The 23,909-nt window shown below is 50.0% G+C and overlaps 1 protein-coding gene across 1 annotated transcript in view; it reads left to right on the plus strand.

The window, feature by feature from the left end:
* Positions 1 to 22,638: 22,638 nt before the first annotated feature.
* The window catches only part of WDFY3 (WD repeat and FYVE domain containing 3), a 76,554-nt gene continuing 75,283 nt past the window's right edge, over positions 22,639 to 23,909 (plus strand). The window contains exon 1 of the mRNA XM_054172698.1: positions 22,639 to 22,845. Within this exon, the coding sequence (XP_054028673.1) occupies positions 22,666 to 22,845 (180 nt within the window). The 5' untranslated portion in view covers positions 22,639 to 22,665. The remainder of the gene's footprint in view (positions 22,846 to 23,909) is intronic.

Genomic DNA, 23,909 nt, shown 5'->3' on the forward strand with positions numbered 1-23,909 from the left:
GAGAACTATGAGTCTTGGCTTTATTTTCATGACTTTGTTTTGGTCACTTGGTGGTGTGGGTTCACGGCAAGGTCTCTGCATGTCCAGGTGTTAGACCATGAAACTTGACTATGGAAGACAAACATTTTCTCTTCAGCAAGGTAAAATGTCCATGTAGCAAATGGAAATGATCAGCTAAATCATGAAAGTGTGGCCAGTAGTTCAAGGGAGACTCTCAGTCTCCTCTGCTCTGTGCTGGTGAGGCCTCATGTGGAGTACTGTGTCCAGTTCTGGGCTCCCCAGCTCAAGAAGGAGAAAGAGCTACCAGAGAGAGTCCAGCGCAGGGCCCCTAAGGTGCTGAGCAGACTGGAACATCTCTCAGATGGGGAAAGATGAGAGAGCTTGGGGCTGTTGGGTCTGGAGAAGAGGCCAAGGGGGAATCTTACAAATGCTTACAAGTATCTAAGGGGTGCTGTGTGACTTCAGTTACTGGAAGCCAACCAAATCCATCTCTGGGCATTTAGGTTTTAGGCAGGCAGGTTTAGGAAGCAGAACGTGTTGGGTGCTGGAAAGCTGCATCCGTGTTAGTTCAGCATGGTGCCTTTGCTCCATCATTCTGGTCAAGGAGAGCTGGCAGTCCAGCTTTGGCTGCATATTTGGACTAGGAGTGGATATCTCCACACTGAGTGGTGTGGGATCTGTTGAACTCAGCTGGAGCTGGGTGTGAAATACTTGACACCATTGACACCAACGTGTTTTGGTTAGAAGAATGCCTCAAGTATCAGTGGTGGTAGACTAGAGATCAGTGACCAGTGTTCTTCAGTGTGGTTTGTGTTTGCTAGGAGCTGGATGTGCTAGTTTGCTTTTCCAATTTGCTGAGCAGCCTTAGGCTGCTGGATTTGGGATACAAATGTATGGTTTGGATTATACAGCTACAGGAGTATTGCAGCTCTTAGCCAGCTGATTATCTGCTGGATTCAAATGGATGCAAGTTAAGCAGAATGCTGCTGTGATGAGTATCTTCAGCACCCATATAAACCACGTTAACATTTCTGTGTGGTGGTTTAAGTGAGGGTTAGTCTGCCCAGTCAGGTGTTGGTCTGGTGCAGTCTGGTGCATGAAGGTCAGCTGCTTGACAGTATGGTGAGGCACTTGGGTTTCTTTCTTTCAGAACAGTCAGATGGTACGCAGCAAAATGACCACAGTTCTTAATACTGTCAAGCTGGAAAGAATGCAACCTGAGCAGAGAGAGCTACGTTGTCTTGTTGCATCTTGCTACATGAATCAGCTTCTAAGCTAACAGCCATCTGGGTGGGTATGGAAAGCTTGGTATTTAGCTCTGCTTTGCTGGAGCTCCACTGCCAGATGAGTTCTCCAAGGCGGGCAGGTCTGCAGGGTGTTCTGGGGTGCGTGTGGCTGTCAGAGGAGCTCACTTCACATCTGCCAGGCTCACTTTAACTGTTTCACACTCTTCTGCAAGCGTTCAGCTGGATTTTCTAGCACAGAAAACTTCTGGGATGCTACAGCTGCCAAGCAGAGAAGGACCTGGGGGTGTTGGATGACAGCTGGCTGAACACGAGCCAGCGTATGCCCAGGTGGCCAAGGCCAACAGCATCCTGACCTGGATTGGCAACAGTGTGGTCGTCAGGACCAGGGCAGGGATTGTACCTCTGGACTCAGCACTGGTGAGGCCACACCTTGAGTCCTGAGTTCAGTTTTGGGGCCCTCGCTCCAAGAAGGACACTGAGGGGCTGGAGCAGATCCAGAGAAGGGCAACAAAGCTGGGGAAGGGTCTGGGGAACAGGGCTGGTGAGAAGCAGCTGAGGGAGCTGGGGGTGTTTAGTGTGGAGAAGAGGAGGCTGAGGGGAGACCTCATTGCTCTCTACAACTCCCTGAAAGGAAAAGAAGGAGCCAGATGGGGGTTGGTCTCTTCCCCCTAATAAACAAGTCGTAGGACCTGAGAAAATGGCCTGAAGGTGCACAAGGAGAGGCTTAGGTTGGGCATTAGACGAAAATCCTTGACTGGAGGGGTCCTCAGATGGGAAGAAGCTACCCAGGGAGGTGGTTGAAGGCCCATCCTTGGAGGTGTTTGAAAGAGGCAGGGATGTGGTATGAGTGACATGATGTAACACCAGCCTTAGAGAATGGTGGGACTTGATGGTCTTAACGGGTTTTTATAACCAAAACAATTCAATAAGCAGAGTGTGGGGTAAGCACGGGCAGATGTTCTGCTTAACCTCTGAAATGCTCAGGACTGTCATAAGATTGTTTGGAAACTTCAGCTTTGGAACACGGTGTTTCACTTCCTAAATGCTGATGTTGAGTGTTCTGTAGAGCTGAGTTGTGGGGACTGACAGAACTGACGAATGTAGAGCAGAGCCAGTAGTTCCCTCTCTGATGGTCAGGGTGCCGAGGGCCAAATCTGCTGATGTTGAGTAGCAGTTTCGTTCTTGTTTGTAAGTGATTTCTAAGTTCCTATTGCAAAAGAGTGGAAATACTGTTTCAGCAGTGGCCTTTGGCTTGCAGGACTTCCTGCTGTAAGGAAGTCTTGTCCCCTTTGTTCAAAATAAACCTTTTGGAGAGGGCGGATGTGCTGTTGTGAGAAACCATCCATCTTAGGCACAATTTACCCCCTGCTGCTTGCCTCGCTGGTAAGCCGAGTGGTGAGGCTCTGTGCTCACCATATGTTGGGAATGAAATGTTTCCAACCATATCCTGGATCACTGATCCCCAGCAGCATGGGCAGCAGGTGGAGGGAGGGGATTCTGCCCCTCTCCTCTGCTCTGCTGAGAGCCCACCTGCAGTGGGCCAGCTCGGGAGACTTCGACACAGGAGAGATAGGGACCTGATGGATCAGGGCGAGAGGAGGAAGCAGATGATCAGAGGGCTGGAGCACCTTTGCTGTGAAGGCAGTTTGAAAGAGTTGGTATCGTTCACCCTAGAGGAGAGAAGGCTTCAGGGAAGCCTTACAGCAGTCTTCCAGTACCTGAAGGGGCTACAGGAGAGCTGGGGAGGGACTTCTGTTGAAGGCATGGAGTGGCAGGGTGAGGGGAAATGGATTTAGGATGGAAGAATTTGAATTTAGATGAGGCATGAGGAGGAAATTCTTCCCCATGAGGGTTGTGAGGCACTGTTGCAGGCTGTCCAGAGAAGTTGTGCAGTCTCTAAGCTTGGAAGTGTTGAAAGCCAAGTTGGATGGGCCCTTGAGCAACCTGGTCTAGTGGGAAGTGTCCCAGTCCATAGCAGGGGGGTGGAATTAGATGACCTTTAGGGTTGCTGCCAAACCATTCTAGGACTCTACAGTCTGGAAATGGGGAATGGAAGCTTTTGCTGGTCTGTAGTACCATTTCTGGCTATGTGTACAGGGGCAAGACAAATTGTTTCTGCAGGGCTGCAGTACTGAAGTTTTTAACTTCACTCTTTCCCCCTTGAATGTTGTTGGGGTTTTTGTGTTGCTGCTGCTGGTGGTGTTGCTAATTGTGGCAGTGGAGCATGTAAAATGGCCAAGTTGTGACAAATGCTTAGGGCTGTTTGGAAGTTACTGGCAATGCTGGATGTTTTCACAAATACTTCTTTAGTTACTTATGTGTCCAGGGGGACGTACAGCTTGAGCTGCACTTGTCAGCCTTCACATACCCCTCTGTGCTGAAGAGACTGAGGCTGATGTAAGGTTGTCAGGTCTCTTGGAACAGCTGACTTCTCTAACTTTGTATTGGCTTTACCAGTTCTCATCTTGTACAGTTTCTCTCTTGTATGGCTCCTGGTGTCTTCTGCTGGAGTCTTTACATCCTGCTGCTGGGCTGCTCACACCTTGGTCAGGCTGGGTGGGTGACAGGGCATAATAATAAGGCCCCTGTCCATGCTTGGATTAACACAGCTGTCTGTGGAAAGTGTTACACAGAATCACAGAATGGTAGAGGTTGGAAGGGACCTCTGGAGATCATCCAGTACCAGCCACATTGCCAGAGCAGGGTCACCTGGGCCAGGGCACACAACCAGACTGGAAATGAAAATGCAGGCAGAGAGAATTCCTGTGCTGCTTCACTGGAACATGACAGAATAGTGACTTGCTGGTGAGAAATCATCTGGGATGAGGGACAGTCCCCAAAGAGAGAAGGACTGGGCAGAATGCTTTAGGGAGGGCAAAGATCATCCAGAAAGTTAATCAGGTAGAAGCACACTTGGCATAATCATCCTCAGCTTTTGTCTGAGCTTTGAGAGAGTGGTGGGGGGTGTTGGCCCTCGAAGTGTTCAGAGTGAGTGGAATGTAGCAGGGAAAGCTTTTTCTTTTGCCTTTGGCTGGACGATCTGGAAGCCTCGGTGACAACACTGGGTTAAGCAGTTCCTGCACCCAAAATAAGCAGAGCAGTGGAGAAGTGTTGTATGGAATCACTGCAGCAAGCTCAGAAACGTTCCTGAGTTGTTGCAAAAAAGGAACAGGGTAGTTTTCTGAGGGCAGCCAAAGGAGTAGCAGGAGCCAGGAGCTGGGAATTCCCAGCTCCATCAGGTTTTCTCCTCACTACAAGCAAAACATTGAAGTGCTGGAGCTGGTCTGCTGAAGAAGAAGAGAAGCTGGTGAAAAGGTCTGAAGAACTGGGGCTGTTTAGTCTGGAGAAGAGGAGGCTGAGGGGAGAGCTCATTGCTCTCTACAGCTCCCTGAAAGGAGGCTGGAGTGAGGTTGGTGTTTGTCTCTAGTAACAAGTGACAGGGTGAGAGGTAATGGCCTCAGGTTGCCCCAGGGGAGGTTTAGGTTGGACATTAGCAAAAATTCTTTACCAAAAGGGTTGTCAGGCCCTGGAACAGGCTGCCCAAAGAAGTGATTGAATCAGTGTCCTGGGAGGTAGTTGAAAGGGGTGCAGATGTGGTGCTGAGGGACATGGTTTAGCAGCAGGCTTGGCAGTGTTGGGTTAATGGTTGCACTCGGTGACCTTAAAGGTCTTTTCCAGCCTAAACATTTCCATGAATCTCTGGTGAAGCTGTCAGCCCATGTTTCTGTCAGAGTTGTCTTGTTGTAGAAGCAGGGCCTTGCTGTTCTGACAGCAGCAGAGCCATCCAGGACGTTGGGTTTCCCCATGTGCCTTTGGTTTCACAGCAGAAGCTTTTGACTGGCCGTTGAACGGGGGAGAGGCTGAGCTCAGTGACTCTGGGAGAGCAGAGCACTTTGGCAGGGGGCTGCTGAGAGCAGGATTGCTAGCTGCTGCTTTTCTGCTGACATTCACCACCTCCACAGCATTCAGAGTGCTGCTGCTGCTGCTCTCAGGGCCTGTCTCTGCAGCTGTATTCTTGCCAAGGCTTATTTACCTGTAATGGGGTTTGATGGAGGTCCTTGGGGCTGGGTGTGAGAGCCGGGGGCGCGCTCGAGGCCTCGCTTTGTGCTTGCCTGAGTGCAGAGCGACGGACAGAGAGATAACCACTGCATGTCTTCATGGGGAAATGGAGCCCCTTGGCAGCCTGAGAGCAGAAATGGCACAGTGCAGGTCCTCAGCTGTGAGATTGACTCAAGTGACAGCTTTTAAAGCATTAAAACACAAACCAAACGCATTTCCTTTCTCAGTGTCGAGCATGCAGCTGTTAACCTTTGCTCATAGCAGTGAGGGCTGTATTTTTGGAGTCTCACATGGAAAAGTGATTGGAGTTGGGATGCCACAAGTATGATGAGGTAGAGAATAGTAGATTCATAGAATGGTTTGGGTTGGAAGGGATCTTAAAGATCATCTAGTTCCAGTCTAGCCCAGCTTGCTCAAGGCCTTGTCCAACCTGGCCTTGAACACCTCCATGGGGCTTCTGCAACCTCCCAGGGCAACCTGTTCCAGTGTCTCAGCACTCTTCACTGGCAAGAAGTTCTTCCTAATCTCCAGGCTAAATCTTCCCTTCTCAAGCTTCAATCCATTCCCTCTCATCATATCACTACAAGCCCTTGTAAAAAGTCCCCCCAGCTCTCCTGTAGCCTCCTTCAAGTACTGGAACTCTGCTCCAAGGTCTCCCCAGAGCCTTCTCCATGCTGAACAGCCCCAGTTCTCCCAGCCTTCCTCCATAGGGGAGGTGCTCCAGCCCTCTGATCATCTTCATGGCCTCCTCTGGTCCTGCTCCAGCAGGTGCATGTCCTTGTGTTAGCAGCACCAGAAGGGTATGGTTGGAGTCAGCAGCTCTCGTGTCATTGCTGTTTTTCTGTCTGATAAAGAGACTGAGGAGGACTGAAGCTCATTTTACTTGGGGGGGTTCTTTCCAGTGGCAGAAGAAAGGCTGCATCTCTGAAGAGGCAGAAGCAAGCATTCTTTGTAAGCACTCATGTGGAATAGGCACAGAGGCAGCTTGGGTGTTGCACCCCAAATGAAACACTGGCACTTGAGTCAGTAGCTGTCGAGCAGTGAGCCACGATAGAAATGCAAAGCCCAGAGTCTCTGTGGATATGAGCTAAGAGGATGCTAATTTGCTTGTTAATTGGGTTTTCAAAAGTTGTTTTTTTCACCATTCTGAGCAGTGAGGATAAGCCAGTGAAGAGTATTTAATTTAGGTTTTGAGTGGGTCCTGAAGTAACCAGGGAGTATCTGCAAGCTTCTCGTTCTTAGGGAGTGTAAAGGCACGTTGGCAACGCTTCTTGCTTTGAGTGTGGTGATTGCTGGAGACTGAAATGTTGGGATTTCAGTTTCTTACCAGGAGCATCACCAGCAGTGTTGGGCTAGGGAGGAGGAAGAAGAACAAACAGGCCTCCTTGCTCTTTGTGCACACATGGGCAAGAGGGAATGGATGAAGTGGTAGAGTCACCAGCCCTGGGGGTGTTCAGGTGGCATGTGGAGCTGGTGCTTAGAGATGGGGCTTAGTGTTGACCCTGCCCTGCTGAGCCAAGGGATGGGCTGTGTGAGCTTTGAGGTCTGTCCTGTGGCTCTGTGTGGTCTCTTTGTAACTAGTTCTGTGAATAGTTGTAGTAAGTTGCACCAGATTCAGCTACAGTTTGACACTGTTGTGGAGTGTGTCTGTTGGAGACAGGGAGGGATGTCAGCTCTTTCACTTTCACAGCCTGCCTCTGCAAACTTACCCTTAAAAGTGTGCTTAAAGAGGTATGGTAACATTCATGCCACATCCAAGAATGCATTTAAAGGCTGCTTTATGTCTTGGGCCTTGTCCAAAAGCCCAGCAAACCCAGGTGTTTGTAGCACTCCTACCTTCTCGTGTGTTCTAAAATTAATTTCGCCCATTCTCTGAGAAAGGCTCTCTGGGGGCATTGGGACCATGTTGAAGGGTTTATTATGATGTTAGTGATGGGGCAGGACTTGGCTTCAGCAGACTAATTGCTGCTGTCTTGGAATAGAATCATGCAATTGTTTTGGTTGAAAAAGACCTCTAAGATCATCCAGTCCAACCACCATGGCCACCAAACCATGTTCCCACGTGCTATGGCCACAGGTTTCTTGAGCACCCCCAGGAATGGGGGGGGGTGCTCCACCACCTCCCTGGGCAGCCTCTTCCAACCTCTGACCAGTCATGCAGCAAAGACATTTACCCTTGTATCCAACCTAACCCTCCCCTGGCACAATTTCAGGCCATTTCCACTCCTCCTATCACCTCAGACTAGGGAGAAGAGACCAACTAGGTGGAGACAACACAATGCCATTTGTGCTGTGGCAGTCATTAGAAGACCATTTCTCTTCTGAGCTTCCTAGAGAAGCTATCCTAGTGGCTCTGCAGCCCTAAGATAACAGCAGTCAACATACAACAATGCTTTTGTCTTTCTCCTTCAGCTTAGGAAATAGCAGCAGTTGGCTTCAGGTGGATGTAGACAGAGCTTTTCCCCCTGCTTTTAATTGGAGGAACAGGTTTGGGGAGGGGAATACTTGTTTTCCACCCTTGACACTGTTTTTTCTTCAGCTCCCCTGAGTTTGCCTGCCTGCTTCTTCCCTGCCTACCTTCTCACTGCTTAGTGCTGCAGAAGGAAGGTAACAGCCTGCTTGTTCCAGTCCCTTTGGGACCCCTCTCGCTGGGTGGCACAGTAACTGTGCTTCCCTTGGGTGTCAGCAAGGGTTGGCAGAGCAGGAGGTGGTGTCTGGAGGTGCACTCTGCATTGCCAACATCAGGCCCAGCTCTTCAGCCTCTCCCAAGCTGTGTGCTGGTGAGTGAGCAGGCAGAGGAAGGAATGTGTTGGCGTGCTACAGGTACGAGAGGCCAGGTTAGTGACCCATCTCTGGCTCACAGGCAGCGTGTCTCTTGCAGGGTGGCTCCTCTGGGGCTGGCACTGCTGCTGTTGCTTCTGGGAGTGTCTGAAGTGGTCTGGTTTAATATTCTGCTCTTGCAAAAAGCTGGGCTCATGGAGTATACAAAGGAGACAGCGTGTGTGCTGGTCTGCCAGAGCATCCATCTGGCCTTTCTGCTGCTCTGGGGGGTTCATTGTAACTTCTGTGTGTCATGATCTCAATCCTTTCAGATCTACCCCTGAAAGAAAATTCTTCTTTCCAAACTGGTTTGTGGCCTTTCTACAGGTCTGTTGCTGACACAGTCTGCTGGGATTCATGTTTAAGGCAAATGCTTTGGATTTGTGCCAGAATATTGCTTGGGAAAAGATTGCACCAGAGAATCCCTCCAGTGGCATCCTGGAAATGCTTCAGAGCACAGGGAGACCCCAGACTGCAGTGTGGGGCTGATACACTCAGACCCTTCTCAAAACTCAACTCCCCTTCCTGCCCTTATTGAAATTGGGATCTTGTTAATTATCATTGAAGACCAGGGGGTTGGAAGTAGATGATCTTTGAGGCCCCTTCCAACCCAACCCGTTCCATGGTCACAGGGAGAATACACTGAAGATTAAATACAGTTTAATTTCCCCCTTAAGTGCTTCTGATAATTTCTGTTCATTTAAATCAAGGCTATTGCTGACATTCTCTTAACAGAAATCAGTTTATGGAGCACTTCTCTTTTCCAGGGCCACGGAGTTGCATTGAGCCCTCCTGACTCCTCCAAATGACTGCAGCAGCACTGAGACGAGGCTTGGGCTCTCCAGCAGAGCTTGGCTGGATTTATTGCCATGGCTTTGGTTTCTTGCTTCACAAATCCTTGAGCTGTTGGCTGTTAAACTTTGCTTGCTTTTAAATTCAGCCCAGTGCCAAGTGGTGGAATTTTTTGGGTGGTTTTTTTGGTCTTCTGTATGTGTAGGTTGTTTCTGGAGGAGATGTGAATGCAGCTGGAGCAGTTTCTCTAGGGTGATGGCTGCTTCTCCTGCACCTGGATGTCACTTTGAATATCTATCTCCTCAGCACCCTGGGCTTTTGGAGGAGAATCTGGCTGAAATGCAGCACATTAAAGTCTGGAAGTAGTTTTCAAGTAAGAAGGGAGTGACCTGGAAGGGCCAGGAGTGCATGGTGCTGAGATGGACCCTGTCGAGGGTTCCATAGCTTGGTTGCTCTTAGCTGCTGGACTTCATTGGGACGGAGCAGCATGTAAGAGCTGTGTGTAATGGTCTCTTACTGTGACCCTCTGTGGTGAGTATGAAGGCATCAACATTTTGCTGCACCTCAAACACATGGAGGTGCTGCAGCATGTCCAAAGAAGAGTGAGCTGCTGAAGGGCCTTGAACACAAGTCTTGTGAGGAGCAGCTGAGAGAACTGGGGGTGTTTAGTCTGGAGAGGAGGCGGCTGAGGGGAGGCCTCATTGCTCTCTGCAACTCCCTGAGCTTGGTGGGGGATTGTGATTATTCCATGAGCTTGAGGTACATGGTTTAGCACCAGCCTTGGTAGAGTTAGAGAATGGTTGGTCTGGGTGATCTTAAGAGGCTTTCCCAGTTTGGGGAGGTGGTGGAGTCGCCATCACTGGAGGTGTTCAGGAGGAGACTTGATGGGGTGCTTGGTGCCGTGGGTTAGTTGTTTAGGTGGTGTTGGATTGGTTGATGGGTTGGACGCGATGATCTTGAAGGTCTCTTCCAACCTGGTTTATTCTATGTATTCTATGATTCTGTAATTTATCCCTAGAGGATTACCTGCAAAATACCTGAAATGAGGGAAGTGAGCCAAGCTGGCAGGCTCTGCAATTTGTGTTTCTTGTACAGAGCTGTCAGATTTTGTGGTCTTCCTTGAGCAGTTTGTTTCTTTGCAAGAACCAAGTGGCTTGTGATTGCTGAGATTTGTTATTCAGCTCCTCGTGGGATGGCTGCTGAAGGTAGCAATCCAACTTGATTGGATTTGTTAAACTCTAGAAATGGTGCCCAGAAGTACTGAGGCACTGGAAATAAATCTGGAGCCCTAAGTAAAGCTCTTGGTGGGTTGCAGGAGTGGAAATGTTTGATGTTACAACGAGCAAGTTATTGAAATGCCAAGGACATGCAGTGGCAGCTGAGAGAAATTGTTCAGATCATCCATGCATGTGATGAGGAATTGATTTCAGCTTATCAGCATCAGTTCTGAAGAGGAGTGTTTGAATAAGCAGTGGGCAGAGTCCAGTTGTCTAGTTCCTTTATCTTAGCTGAAAGATTTCTATCATGATAAAGTGCAGTTCTGATAACACATCTGCTGACACAAGGCACTGTGCAGCCCCAAAGAAAAGCTTTAGGTCACCTGATGGAAAAAGATTGTTTATGTTCTTCTGCAATTAGACAAAGTAGCCTGGGCTGCAGCAAAAAGCAGGACACGAACCTGATGGAGCAGGTCCAGAGGAGGCCATGAAGATGCTCAGGGTGTTGGAACACCTCTGCTTCAAGGACAGGCTGAGGGAGCTGGGGGTGTTCAGCCTGGAGAAGAGGAGGCTCCAAGGAGACCTAATAGCAGCCTGCCAGTACCTGAAGGGGGCTACAAGAAGGCTGCAGAGGGACTGTTTGCAAAGGCCTGCAGGGATAGGATGAGGGGCAATGGCTTTAAGCTAGAGAAGAGCACATTTAGATTGGATGTGAGGAAAAAGTTCTGCACCATGCGGCTGCTGGAACACTGCAGCAGGTTGCCCAGAGAGGTGGTTGAGGCTCCATCCCTGGAGATATCCAAGGTGAGGCTGGACAGGGCTCTGGGCAACCTGATCTAGTGGAGGATGTCCCTGCTGAGTGCAGATGAGGTTGGACTGGGTGACCTTTGGAGGTCCCTTCCAGCTCAGCCCATTCTGTGGTTCTCTGATTCTCCAAAAGTACAGAGACTTGAAATGCCTGCAAATGAGCAGATGATGTCTGTTGGGTTTGGCAGGAAGTGCTGGGAGGTGTCTGCAAAGGTGCAGGCTGGCTCCAGTGAGCTCTCTTCCTTTCTGTACCCTTGTGCTTCTCTTGGTCATGCTCAAGCTGGCCAGCCCAATAGTATGTTTGGAGGAAGTCCTTGGCAGTGCTGTGTTGTAACTCTTTGAGCTAAAGGAAGGGCTTCAGTGCACTGAGGAGCTTTCTGTAAGCTCTGGCTGGGGTGGGTTGGGTGACTGACCCCTGTCTTGTGAATGACAGTTGGATTCTGGAAAATAATAGATGGGTCATGAAAGTGAAGGGACGCAGAGCTGGGAGCCAGCGGTGTGGCTGCTTCCTTGTGCTGGTGTCTGCCGAGGCGCACGCTGGAGGCGCAGCCGGTGGTTGAAGGCCCATCCCTGGAGGTGTTTCAGAGAAGCAGAGCTGTGGTGCTGAGGAACATAGTTTAGCCTTGGTACAGTTAGATACTGCTTGGAGGAGAGATTTAGACTGGAGATTAGGAAGAAATTTCCAGTGAGGCTGGTGAGACACTGGAACAGGTTGCCCAGGGAGGTTGTGGATGTTCCATCCCTGGAGGTGTTCAAGGCCTTGAGCGACCTGGGCTGGTGGGAGGTGTCCCTGCCCCGTGGCCGGGGGTTGGTCCCTTCCACCCCAAGCCACTCTCTGATTCTATGCATTTATGGAGTTGTGCTGGAGTGAGCTTCTCTTTGGTGCCCTTTGCCATGTGTGTCCAAGAGAATAGTTTATAACTGAGGAAAGAGGCAGGAGATCCAGGGCTGGAGCAAGCAAGGTGTGTTCAGGAGCTTTGGTGGCTCAGCTGGGCTGGGCTCAGCTCAGTTCTTACTCCTCTGCTGTAGTGGTGAGCAATCAGCCAGCTCCTCAGAAGGCTCTTGCTGATCACAGGCTGGCAGGGCACTAATTAGTGGGCCTGCATTTTGTGGCAGCTCTGCCAGCAGCTGAGGTGCCCTCAGTGAGGATGGGTTCATGGGGATGATGCTGATGCTCGCTTAAGCTTAATGCCGCCTGTCAGTTTCTCCTTTGCTGCAGCTCCTGCTCCAGGAGCTGTTTCAGAGGTTTGTGGCAAATGCAGTTGTCACAGGAGGGACTGCTCTTGCCTTTCCAAACAGCAAAGCTTTGGGGGGGCTGTTGTCACTTCTGTATTCTGACCTTTCCCCCTTTTACTTTCCCTAGCAAAGGGACAGCCTGGGTGCTGAAGAGAAGCCTCGGCAAGGAATGGGCCCTGCTCTCTCGAAGCTGTTTGCCTTGCTCCCAGGAATGCTCTAGAGGTTAGTGACAGAGAGAAACTGCCTTTTGGGTTGTAATTGGCACAGCCCAGTAAATCCTGTGGGAAGCAGCTCCTGTGTCTGTCACAGAAACAGGGGCAGGACATGGGTGGTTAACAAAAGGGAGGGCTTTGTGTGTGTGGGTAAATGCAGAATTGTGTTTGGCTGGAGAAAACCAGTTCTGGGACATGGAACTGTTGGAGAGGATCCAGAGCAAGGAGAGACAGATGATCAGAGGACTGGAGAAGCTCCCCTATGGGGACAGGCTGGGAGAGTTGGGGCTGTTCAGCCTGGAGAAGAGAAGGCTGCAGAGATGTCTCAGAGCAGCCTTCCAGTACCTGAAGGGGGCTTCAGGAGAGCTGGGGAGAGACTTCTGACAATGGCTTGGAGTGACAGCATGAGAGACCATGGCTTTGAGGTGGGAGAGGGGAGATTGAGAGTGGAGATGGGGAAGAAATTCTTTGCAGTGAGGGTGGTGAGACACTGGAGCAGGTTGCCCAGGGAGGCTGTGGATGCTCTTTCCCTGGAGGTGTTCAGGGCCAGGTTGGATGAGGCCTTGAGCAAGCTAGGCTGGTGGGAGGTGTCCCTGCCCATGGCAGGGGGGATAGTACTGGATGATCTTTGGGGCTCTTCCAGTCCAACCCAATCTATGAGAAGCAGAGCAAATTGTGTGGTGTGATGTGTGCTCAGAGTCAAGCTGATTCAACTTGGAAGTTTTCATTGCTTGGTTAAAAAGCAGAAGGTGAGAGTGGTGCTGAGAGCTGCTTGTTGTAAGAAGAGCTGATTGCTGTAATGCAGGAGCTGTAATTCATGGCTATTTTTGGAGTTATTCAAGCCTCTCATGTTTTACTTGGAGAGAGGACTACTCCTGCTCTGCAGCAGCAGTCAGGCTGGGCTAGGTCCATTCTGTACCCACACAAAGGTGACATTATCTCCACTGTTGCCTCCAGTGAGCTGTGTTTTGGGTTCCTCTCCCAGAGGCTGTGCATTATGTACAGGGCTGCCTGCTGTGAGTGTGGTGCTTTTTTTTTCTTCACAGTAGCTACCTAGTTCTGTTATGACTATTATGGGCTACAAGAGGCTGCTTCTTGCAAGGAGAATGTTCAGTCTAGTTTACTTTCACATTTTTTTGTGAGGCTGAAGAGGATTAAGTGGATTTATCACCCAATGGATTTCTTCTTAAGTAGTGAAGGAAAAAAAAAGCTGCTCTTGACTATCAAATTCAGCAAAGGCTTTGCTCAGGACAAGGACATTCAACAAATGGTGCTGGGGAGCAGGAGGGAAGGGGAAGAGGTAGGCATGTTGCATTCCATAGGAAAGGGAATTTCCTATGGCAAAAGTGAATGTCCATAGCATCAGTCTACAATCTGTTAGACCTGGAGAAGTATTGTATAGGATTTCTAATCTTTGCTAGCCTGCTTTCAAGGCACAGATGTGTGAGGTCTGGCAGCTGAAGAGCAATGGCCAGGCTCTGCTGGGACACCCTTTAATGTTTAGACCCTTTGGGAGCTCAAAGTAAAATAACACCACCCTGGAAACAAATGCTGCAGCACATTGCAGCCAGAGAAGGTGAAGAGGTGAGGCAGTGGGAAAAGATCTGTTAGATGCTGGGTTTCATATACTGTGTTAGTGGGGAATGGAAGAAGGGGAAAGGCTCCTCTTCTCTCGCCTTGCTCTCCCTCTTGTCTTAGTGAAAGCAGTTTCCAGCAGGCTGTTGAATGCAAGACTGTTCTGTCAGTCTGTGAAGCCTGTCTTTTAGTCTCATGATCTGATGTCCCTTTACTGCCATAGGAAGTGCTTCCCTGGCTCTTCATCCATCCTGTTCTTCCAGTTCTGAGGACATGCAGGGACTGGCAGCGCTCATTAGCCTGGCTTTAGCGCTGCTGTGGTTGTATTCCTTCAGCCCTGAGCCTGTGGCTGCTGTTTCATTCACTTGGGGACTCCATGGGGCTGTGTTGAGTTTCTGTCTGTGGGATGACTTACCTGCAGCCAGGTGTGTAACTGTGCAAATGATGGTGCAGTTCATAAGCACATGGAAGATGAAGAGGTAAGGAAAGAACCAATCAACAGGGCTTTGTCAGGAGAGAATTGCATCACACTGATTTGTTTGCTACCTTGACACATGGATTGGATTGCTGCATAAGGGGAGGGAATGGTTAGGAGTGGTACAACTTGAAGTGTGTATAGGTCTGAGGGAAATGGCCTCAAGCTGCACCAGGGAAGGTTGGATATGAGGTGAAACTTCTTCCCTGAAAGGGGTCTCAAAGGCTGGCACAGGCTGCCTGGGGAGCTGCTTGAATCCCCACCCCTGGAGGTGTTTCAGATAGGCAGAGATGTGATGCTGAGGGCCATGGTTTAGCCCCAGCCTTGGCAGAGTTAGAGAAGGGTTGGTCTGGGTGACCTCAAAGGTCTTTCCTACCCAAAATGATTCTCTGATTGTGTGCCTTTTCAAGGGTTATACATGTAATGATTTCCTTAAAGCTCGTTACTGCAGCAGCAAAACCTGCTAAGAGATGGTACTGTGGGGCAGTCATCAGTGATCTGAGCTCACCTGGAACAGCATTTGAAGCAGGCTTCCTTGCTTGCTTGCTGTGCCTCCAGTTGTCTTCAATGGCATCCATGACTTAGATGATGCAGTGGAGTCTGCTTACAAAATGTGCAGGTGATGTCATGTGGGGAGTAGAGCTGTGGGCACCAGAAGGTTTCTATGAAGGTGTTTGTAATTGGAGCAAGCTGAGTCCTTGGCCTGACTGCCCAGTGGTTGGTTGTTACACCACAGTAACTCTGCCCAGAGAACCACAGTGTATGGAGCTGGCTGAGCTGCCTGACTCTTCCAGCACTCTGTTTGTGATACTTCTCTGTCCTTCAGTAAATTACAGCACTGAAACCTAGCACTTGAGTGGCAGTGGGTGTTACCTTAATAAATGGTGTTTCTGGATTTGAGCTGTTGAGCTGAGGTACACACAGCTGGGACCTGCAGGAGAGCTGGAGAGAGACCTTCTGCAGAGGCATGGAGTGACAGGACAAGGGGTAAAGGCATCAAACTGGGAGAAACTGGGTTGAGATGAGAGGTGGGAAAGAAATTCTTTTGCATGAGGATGGTGAGGCACTGTAAGAGGCTGCCCAGAGAAGCTGTGGAGGCTCCAGTCCTGGCAGTGTTTGGGCCAGGTTGGATGGAGCCTTGAGCAAGCTGATCCAGTAGATCATGGCAGGGGGGGGTTGGAACTGGATGGTCTTTAAGGTCCCTGCCAACCCAAACCTGTGATAAATGACAGTGTGCACTGTCTGTAGCTGCCAGTGACACTGCAACACATTTGATGCACAATCACTGTCTGGTTTTGCTTGTTGTTAGAGATGCTTGTTTTCCCTCCAGCAGAGAGGGCTGGTTCCTTGGTGTGTGTATTGTGTGTACCCAAGGGGAGGATGGGCACACATTCTGCTGCAGTAGTGGGGCTTTGCTGTGTGGCTGTTCAGGCATTTTGCTGGGATAAATGTGGTTAAAAGCAGTGAGCATTGCAGTCAGCTGAGCAGCCTCTGGGGCAGCAGGAGAGGTTTCTTCAGAGAGCTGCAGTTTCAGTCCTAATTTGATTTACTTTGGCTGTTCCTGGAGAAAAGGGACAGGTGGAGTGGTGAGACGTAGTGTGTGAGTAACCATAGCTATTGTCAAAGGGTTTCCTTGGGGAATCCCAGCACTTTGGAGTGGTTGTTGTTAAAACAGAGCAGCTGGCAGTGTGGCTCTGCACCAGGGGTTCCACAGTGTCTGGTGCTGTGCAGGAGGGCAGCACTGCAAGCTGCCGTAGTGTACAGTGGGGGGAAAGGGAACGAAACCCAAAGCAGAACTCGAAGAGTTAGGCAGCTCCACGCTGCAGCTGGTGTAGGTTTGGGGTTTCTTGCCCTCCTTTTGCTTTTCCAGAGGAGCTAGTTCTATTCTAACAGAAGTGCTGGCAAATTTTCCTTTCTATGAGACCAGGAGAGCAGGAAAAGCTTCCTCCAATGACTCTGTGAGCTGCAGGAGAGCCTCCTGCCTCGCAGTGCCTGTGCTGCAGAGCAGGTGGCTCTGCACACCACTGTGGTCCTTCATCTGCTGCTGCTCCTCTGATTTTGCTTGATTTTTGTTGGGCAGCTCTGTCTGTTCCTGTGGCCTGGGTGCTGTAAGGAGGAATCCCTTCCCTTCAGCTTCCTTCCTCCCCATCCCCACATCCCCAAGCTCGCTGGGAGGGCCCAGCTGCAGTCCACAATCAGCCCAGCCTGGTGCTGGTACAGCTGGCGCTGGGCACTGGCGGCGCAAAGCTCGGGCTGGCCGCCTGACTGCCAGCAGGATGTTTACTGCCCAGGGGCTGGCACTGGCTTGTGGGCAGAGGAGCTTGGCATCTCCTGCTAGACATCTCTTACAAGGAGAAGCCTGCAAAGCTAAGATGCTTGTGCTGAACTTCAAGAATTCAAGGTAGGATGAGACCTAACTGCATACAAACCTCTCTTCTTTCTTTGCATGGTACCTTCCCCCCCGGACTAACATTTAATGACATGATGAGCTTCTGTCAAGTTGTGCTGCTTGCTGTCAGCCTCTGCTGGAGCTGTGCTTGATCTTAGACAGAGAAACTGACCCAAATGAGAAGCTGAAGTTTAGTAAACACAGCCACGTCTTGGCTATTTCACTCTGCGGTCCTCTGTGCTCAGGGTGTTTGCTGCACAGGAGTCAGTGGAAAATGGGCAGATGAACATTTGCCATTCAGCCTAAGGATGAAAATCAGACTGCAGAATCAAGCTGAACTGATCTCAGTTCAGCATGTGTGCAGCTGTCAACCCACAGCTAATGTATGCCTGCTCTCAGGCTGGGGAGTTCTGCTGTGCAGCGAGTGTGCTGCTGGTGTTTTAGACGGTGTTCTTGGAAGGGTACCAGAGCTGGGAAGATCTTACCATGCTCAAATAGCTACTTGCTGCTCTCTGAGTGCTCTAGGCTTGTTTGCCAGCTAGCAGGACTGTCCAGGTGGAAGTTTCAGGTTCACACTGACCTGGTGAATGTTGTGTTTATCATGTGTGCAGACTGAGGGCACTGCAAACCAGAGCTTCTGCTCTCTCAGGCTGAGACTTGTTAAGTTACTAGACACAATATGCCTTACAGTGAGTGTTCCACAAATAGGCAGTGGAGAAATTTATCCTATTTTGTGGTTATCTTTGTGCCTGGGCTCCAGCCAGCCTGGCCTTTCCTCTGCTTGCCAGGATGTTTGCATTGCAGACACTTTTATCTCCTCAGTTACCCGGTTTCTCTGCTAAGTAGTGTCTTCTGTGCTCCAGCAGGGAGAGGAGGAATCGTGCACCCAGAACTAATTCAGGCTTTGCTGCAGTCAGGGCTGGATTGCCAGCTTGAGACCACACTGCAACAGGTCAAAGGAGTGGAAAAAATGCCACTGTGGAATGATTGCCCAAGCAAGAGCAAATGGTTTCTGGGAGCCTGAATGTCTAGGAGAGAGCCACCTGCGTGTGCTGAGGCAGGTCCCTCCTTCCTGCAGAGCGCCTGTGCAGAGCCACTGCTTTGATCTGTGCTGCAGCCAGTGGTTAGGGTGAATGGAACATGGCAGGGGGGGTTCTGGAGCAGCCATTCCTCATCTCCTAGAGCAGAAAGGCTTCTTTTACACAGCAAAAGTTGTGTTTGGTCCTCAGCCCTGCCCTAGCAGTATATTTGTCCTGCACAAATGATTTAAAGCCTTCTGACATAAATGTTCCTTTCTTCCCTCCAACCTAAGGAAGTGCCATGGAGCAAACAGTCTGAGGCATGGAATTTCAGACTTCCCTCATGGCTAGCAAATCCAGACTGGTTCTTGGAGATCATATCTGTGTTTGTGCAGATGAGGTGATTAAAGACTTTGGATTGAAGCTCACAGGTGAAGCTGTGTAGAACCCAGCAGTGTGGATTTGGATAGCCTTAGGGCTGGACTGTATCTCTTGCTCTTGTGTTGTGAAGAGAGGAAGGACAGGTAACTCAAAGGTGAGCTGTTCTGCACCCCTTAGTTAGATGTTGAAGTGTTTCACAGAGCGGTCTGGGTTGGAAGGGACCTCCAAAGGTCACCCAGTCCAACCTCATCTGCACTCAGCAGGGACATCCTCCACTAGATCAGGTTGCCCAGAGCCCTGTCCAGCCTCACCTTGGATATCTCCAGGGATGGAGCCTCAACCACCTCTCTGGGCAACCTGTTCCAATGTTCCAGCAGCCTCATGGTGCAGAACTTGTTCCTCACATCCAATCTAAATGTGCTCTTCTCTAGCTTAAAGCCATCGCCCCTCATCCTATCCCTACAGGCCTTTGCAAACAGTCCCTCTGCAGCCTTCTTGTAGCCCCCTTCAGGTACTGGCAGGCTGCTATTAGGTCTCCCTGGAGCCTCCTCTTCTCCAGGCTGAACACCCCCAGCTCCCTCAGCCTGTCCTTGTAGCAGAGGTGTTCCAACACCCTGAGCATCTTCATGGCCTCCTCTGGACCTGCTCCATCATTTATTACATTCAGTTTGGCTTCTGAGATGTGAAAGTGACTTGTGGAATTTCCCTGGCCTTTTTCAAAAGCCACTTTTAAACAACGTGGGAGGGATGCATCTATCCAGGTGCTTCCAAAAGCAGAGTTACCTCTGGCTTCGTGGTAGCATGTGCCAGCTTAAGGCAAAGTGAGAGGGCCTGGAAAGGATCTTGAAAGATCATCTAGTCCAAAACCCCTGCCAGAGCAGGATCACCTAGAGCAGGTCACACTGGAACACATCCAGGTGGGTTTTGAATATCTCCAGAGAGGGAGACTCCAAGAATTTGTCTTTTACTTTAGTAGGAAAAGAGCTAGAGTGAAAAATGCAAAGGCAGAAACCTTAAATGAGTATGTGTGGTGAGGGGAAAAAAGCCTCTGAGCTTCCTAGCAGTTGGCTTTGTGGGCACTTGGTTAGCAGTTTATTACTGAGATGAAAAATGGGAGTCCTTAAATCTTGTTAAAGGCTTGCTTGAAGAAGAGCAGTACTGGGAATTGTTTGTGCTGGTGACAGGTAATAATGTGTGCTAAATAAAGATGTAGGAAGCAACCTAGAGCCCCAAGTCACAATTCTAGATGCTGTGTGGACAGTTTTGCTCCTGCTAGGAAAAGGCAGCATGTGTGCTTGCTCTTCTTTGCTCACTGTCACACTGACTTTAGCTCCCTCCTCTCTGCTAAAGCTGGCAGCTGTGAGCCCCAGCCAGCACAGCTATGAAAAATGAGTTTAATCACATCCTGCCCCTCCATGTGTCCTTAGTGCTTCCTAACTGTAGTTCTCTGCTGCTTCCCTGAAGAGCAAGGTTGAAGCAGGCTCTTTAGTGGCAAGGACAGGGTGGGTGGTGGGTCTGCACCTGAGAGCTTGAAGTTGCCTGTGCTTTTACTGTGCAGAAATAGAAGGAGGCAAATGGGTACAGCTTGAACTGTGGTTTGATTAAGCCCCAGATGCCTTCAGCTGTGGTAGGATTTAATGTTTTGGTTTATAGGCTTTAGATATGGGAGGTGGCAGAAGAAATGTTTGTAGCTTCTCAATATTTTATTACAGACTCACAGAATGGTAGAGGTTGGAAGGGAGCAGGGTCTCCTAGGATGGTCTGCACAGGAATCCATCCAGGTGGGCTTTGAAAGTCTCCAGAGAAGGAAGCTCCACACCCCTCTGAGCAGCCTGCTCCAGGGCTCTGTCACCCTCAATGTAAAGAAGTTTCTCCTCATACTGAGGTGAAACCTTCTGTGTTCAAGTTTGCATCCATTATTCCTTGCCTTGTTACTGGGCACCACTGAAGAGAGACTGGCCCTCTCCAAAGTCCTGGAAGTGACTGTGGGAAATAAGATGTGGTTGTTGGTGAAAGAATGAGAAGATGCAGTGGTGGAGCTGCCTACACCAGTAAGTCAGGAGTGAAAAGCAATGCTTTGTTATTGAAACAGAGTTAGGTTCATTGTCATTTAGGTTCAAACCTGTGCCTTTAGTGAGACAGCTCCCCTCCAGCCCTGCAGCATAGGGCAGAAGGATCACTCTTATTTCCTTGGTGTCCTTCTTTTTCACCAACTAGAAACCATTCATCTTCAAGAGGGTACAAGCCACAGGAAATCTACTCTTAGTAGCACTTGCTATTATGTGTCATTATCACCAGCAACTGCTGGGAAATCAACCTAGAAAGAGGAGGGATGGGCTGTGGTTAATAGCTGGACCTTCCTCTCTAACCACTTACTTCAGGTTTTCATGTTGAAGCAGTACAATTCTTTGTTTGCAGGGATGTCAGTCATTGAGGTCAAGCTGAGCATGAGAGCAGCACTGCTAATGTTGCACCTGACACAGGGACTGTCTGAAATGTTCCTCTGTGTTGAGTTCAGAGAACAGGACAAACATCCTGAGTTAGGAGAGCATCTTCTCCCTTTCCTTTGCCCCAGAATCCTCCCCTTCTTCCCTTGTCCTTTCGTGTTTGTAGAGATGCTAAAGCAAAACCTGACTGCCCTGAGTTCTTCAGCCTGGACACTGCCTGTGGGCTGCCAGAGCTGACTGTCAGCATCTCTGCAGCTTGAGAAACAGAGCAGTGCTTCTCTGGGTTGGCTCTGCCCTTGCATTCGTCTCTGAAGGGGAAGGTGAAGCTTTGGGGTGATAACGTGAGGTTCCTGCAGACAAGTTCTGAACTACTTCAGAGCAAAGGAAACAAAAGCCACAGCCCTGCAGTAATCCTGCAGCCTTGCAAAGCCCTGTCTGCCTGCCTTCTTTAATATCCCTTTGCCTTCCCAAACTGCTGGTGTCTCCCTGCTGGGATGGCTTCTTAGTGGAATGGTTGCTGGTTTCACCAGCTGCCCAGCTGTTTAAAAAGAGGAAAACTGAGTCCAGCAGCAGGCACTTTTCTCCCTGGCTTGGCTCCAGGCCCTGTCTCACAGCACCAGGCCATGCTCCCCAGAGGAGCATGTGCCAGTGCAGTCCAGCAGCAGCACAGCTTCCTTCTGCAGGGTCTCTTTGTGTGTCAGGAGCTGGTTCATGGCTGGGGGGAGGATAGGAGGAAATAGTTGTGTTCCTCATTTCCCTTCCTGCTGCTGCTTTTGCCTACAAAGGGAATGTATTATTCCTGTTGAGTTCTAAGGACAAATAGATGTGTATCCAGCCTGGAACAGATCCTTATTGTTTCTTCTGAAAACCAGAAACTGCCCTTTCTAATGGTGCCTACAGGGGGTTGGACTAGATGACCTCTAGAGATCCTTTCCAACCTAAAGCATCCTGTGATTCTGTATTGGTGGTCATCTCCAGAGCCAATGGCATGGGCAGGGAAGCTCAACATCAGGACAAGTAGCAGATGTGTGGAGGGAAATATCACTGATGGTGATGTGCTGTGGCTACAAGACTTGTCATGAATTTCCTTCTCACAGACTCCCAGAATGCCAGGCCAGAAGGGACCACAAGCATCATCTGCTCCAACCTTTGTAGGGCACACAGTAGAGTTGAAATGAGCTGGCACAGCAGCCTGTCAAGCTGAGTCTTAAAACTGGCCAACAGTGTGGACTCCACTGCCTCTCTTGGGAGATGATTCCAATGTCCAGCTGTTCTCCTGGGGAAACATTTTCTTCTGGAGTGCAGCAGTAACTTGGCCCCATCACCCCTGTTCCTGAGCTAGCTGGAGGTGAGCAGTGGTGTCCCATTAGAATCTGCAAAGGAAGCAAAGCATTCCTACCTTGCTGCTCAGCTGCTGATGGAACAGCAGTACAGTGCCTGGAGAAGCCCTTGTGACTGTAATTACCAAGCAGCTAATTACCTGGCTGCTTATTTAAATAACAGCCTTTGGAGCTAGTGCACAACTTGGACCTATAGTAGCTGCTGTGAAAATCAGTGTGCTTCTCTCCTCACAAGTGGTTTGGTAGCTGCAGCAGTAGCTGTGCACTGGGGTCGTGTCCCCCCCGTGTGCCATGCTTCTCGCCCTCTCTGCCTGGGAGCTTCCAAAGGTGTTGGTATTCATGGAACACAATTTGTGATCAGTGGCTGTGCCAGTGGGCAAGGGAAGACCAAAAGATGTCATCTCTCTGGACTTCTGTAAAGCCTTTGGTACAGTTGCCTGCAGTGTGCTGCTCTAAGCTGGAGGGGTGAGACGCCGGTGGGTGCAGTGCCCGGTGGGTACGCGATTGCTCGGGTGCCTGTGGTCAGGCGGTTCTACGACTCTGACACCGAAAGGGTTTGCTGGGGTAGTGCCTCCCAAGCTGTTGTACTGAGGCAGTTTGTTTTTCCTTTCTGAACAGGATAGAAGGGAGCTCCCAGAAGCCAGCCAAGATGAACATGGTGAAGAGGATCATGGGCCGGCCGCGGCAGGAGGAGTGCAGCCCCCAGGACAACGCGCTGGGCTTGATGCACCTGCGCCGCCTCTTCACGGAGCTCTGCCACCCCCCACGGCACATGACCCAGAAAGAGCAGGAGGAGAAGCTTTACATGATGCTGCCAGTCTTTAACAGGGTGAGCTGAGGACGCTCTGCCAGAGGTCTTTTCTCTGTCTGGATTGACTGCACTGGGTTAGGATTCCCAAGACCTTTGGTTCTAGTGCCGCAAAAGCTTTTCTTCTGTTGGCGTCTCTTTGGTTTGCCCCTTCTCCTGCTGTAGTGGTGTGTGAGTGGACAGAGCTGCCCCTGGGCATTTCCTTCTCCTGCCACTTTGCTGCAGTGTAATCCACAGCTGCAGGTAGGCTGTCACTGTGTGTTTCTGCAGAGCTTGCTGTTCCTGCACAGCTGTGTGATTTCCAACCTAAACTTGGGGCTGAACAGCCCCAACTCTCTCAGCCTATCCCCTAGGGAAGGTTCTCCAGCCCTCCAATCATCTTTGTGGCCTCCTCTGAACCCCTTCCAACAGTTCCATGGCCTTCTTTTGCTGGAGGCAACAGAACTGGGTGCAGTACTCCAGGTGGGGTCTCACCAGAGCCAGAGTAGAAGGAGAGAATCACTTCCCTCATCCTGCTGGTCACACTTGTGTTGCCCTAGGTCTTAATTCTACTTCTTGGTAACCTGTTGTGTGAGTTTGGGAGAAGTGAGCTCAGCTCATCTGCTTTCTCCTTCCATCATCTGCCTGGCTTCCATGGCTTTCCTCTTTGTTTTGACAATTTAGCACAATGGAATCTAAATCTCCTGAAGGCTATTTCAAGGCAGCTAAGCTTAGGAATCTCCCTCTGCTGGTTACAGGTGGCTGATGCTGCTGAAAAAGAGAGCTGCTTCAGTGCTTGACTGTCATCTGCAGGTAGAGAAGGCCTTTTTTCCTGGCCCTTGTGGAGGTTCCTCGCAGTACGATTGTACCTGTGGAAATGGCAGGCAGTGATACAACTGGGACTGAGAATAACAGCTGCAACACTGAGTTCTATTTCTGTGTAGCTGGCTGTCCTTACACTTTGGTTCAACTTCAGAGATGCAAAAGAACAGTTAAGTTCCAATTTCTCTGTTCCTCCCTTTTCTATTTCCCCTCTTTTCTCTCGATACCTTTTTCTGCCACCACTTGCTGGCTTGGTCCTTCCACTTGCCCCTGCTGCAGCCTGC

This window comes from Dryobates pubescens, chromosome 24 (genome assembly GCF_014839835.1).
Source record: "Dryobates pubescens isolate bDryPub1 chromosome 24, bDryPub1.pri, whole genome shotgun sequence".
NCBI lineage: Eukaryota > Metazoa > Chordata > Aves > Piciformes > Picidae > Dryobates > Dryobates pubescens.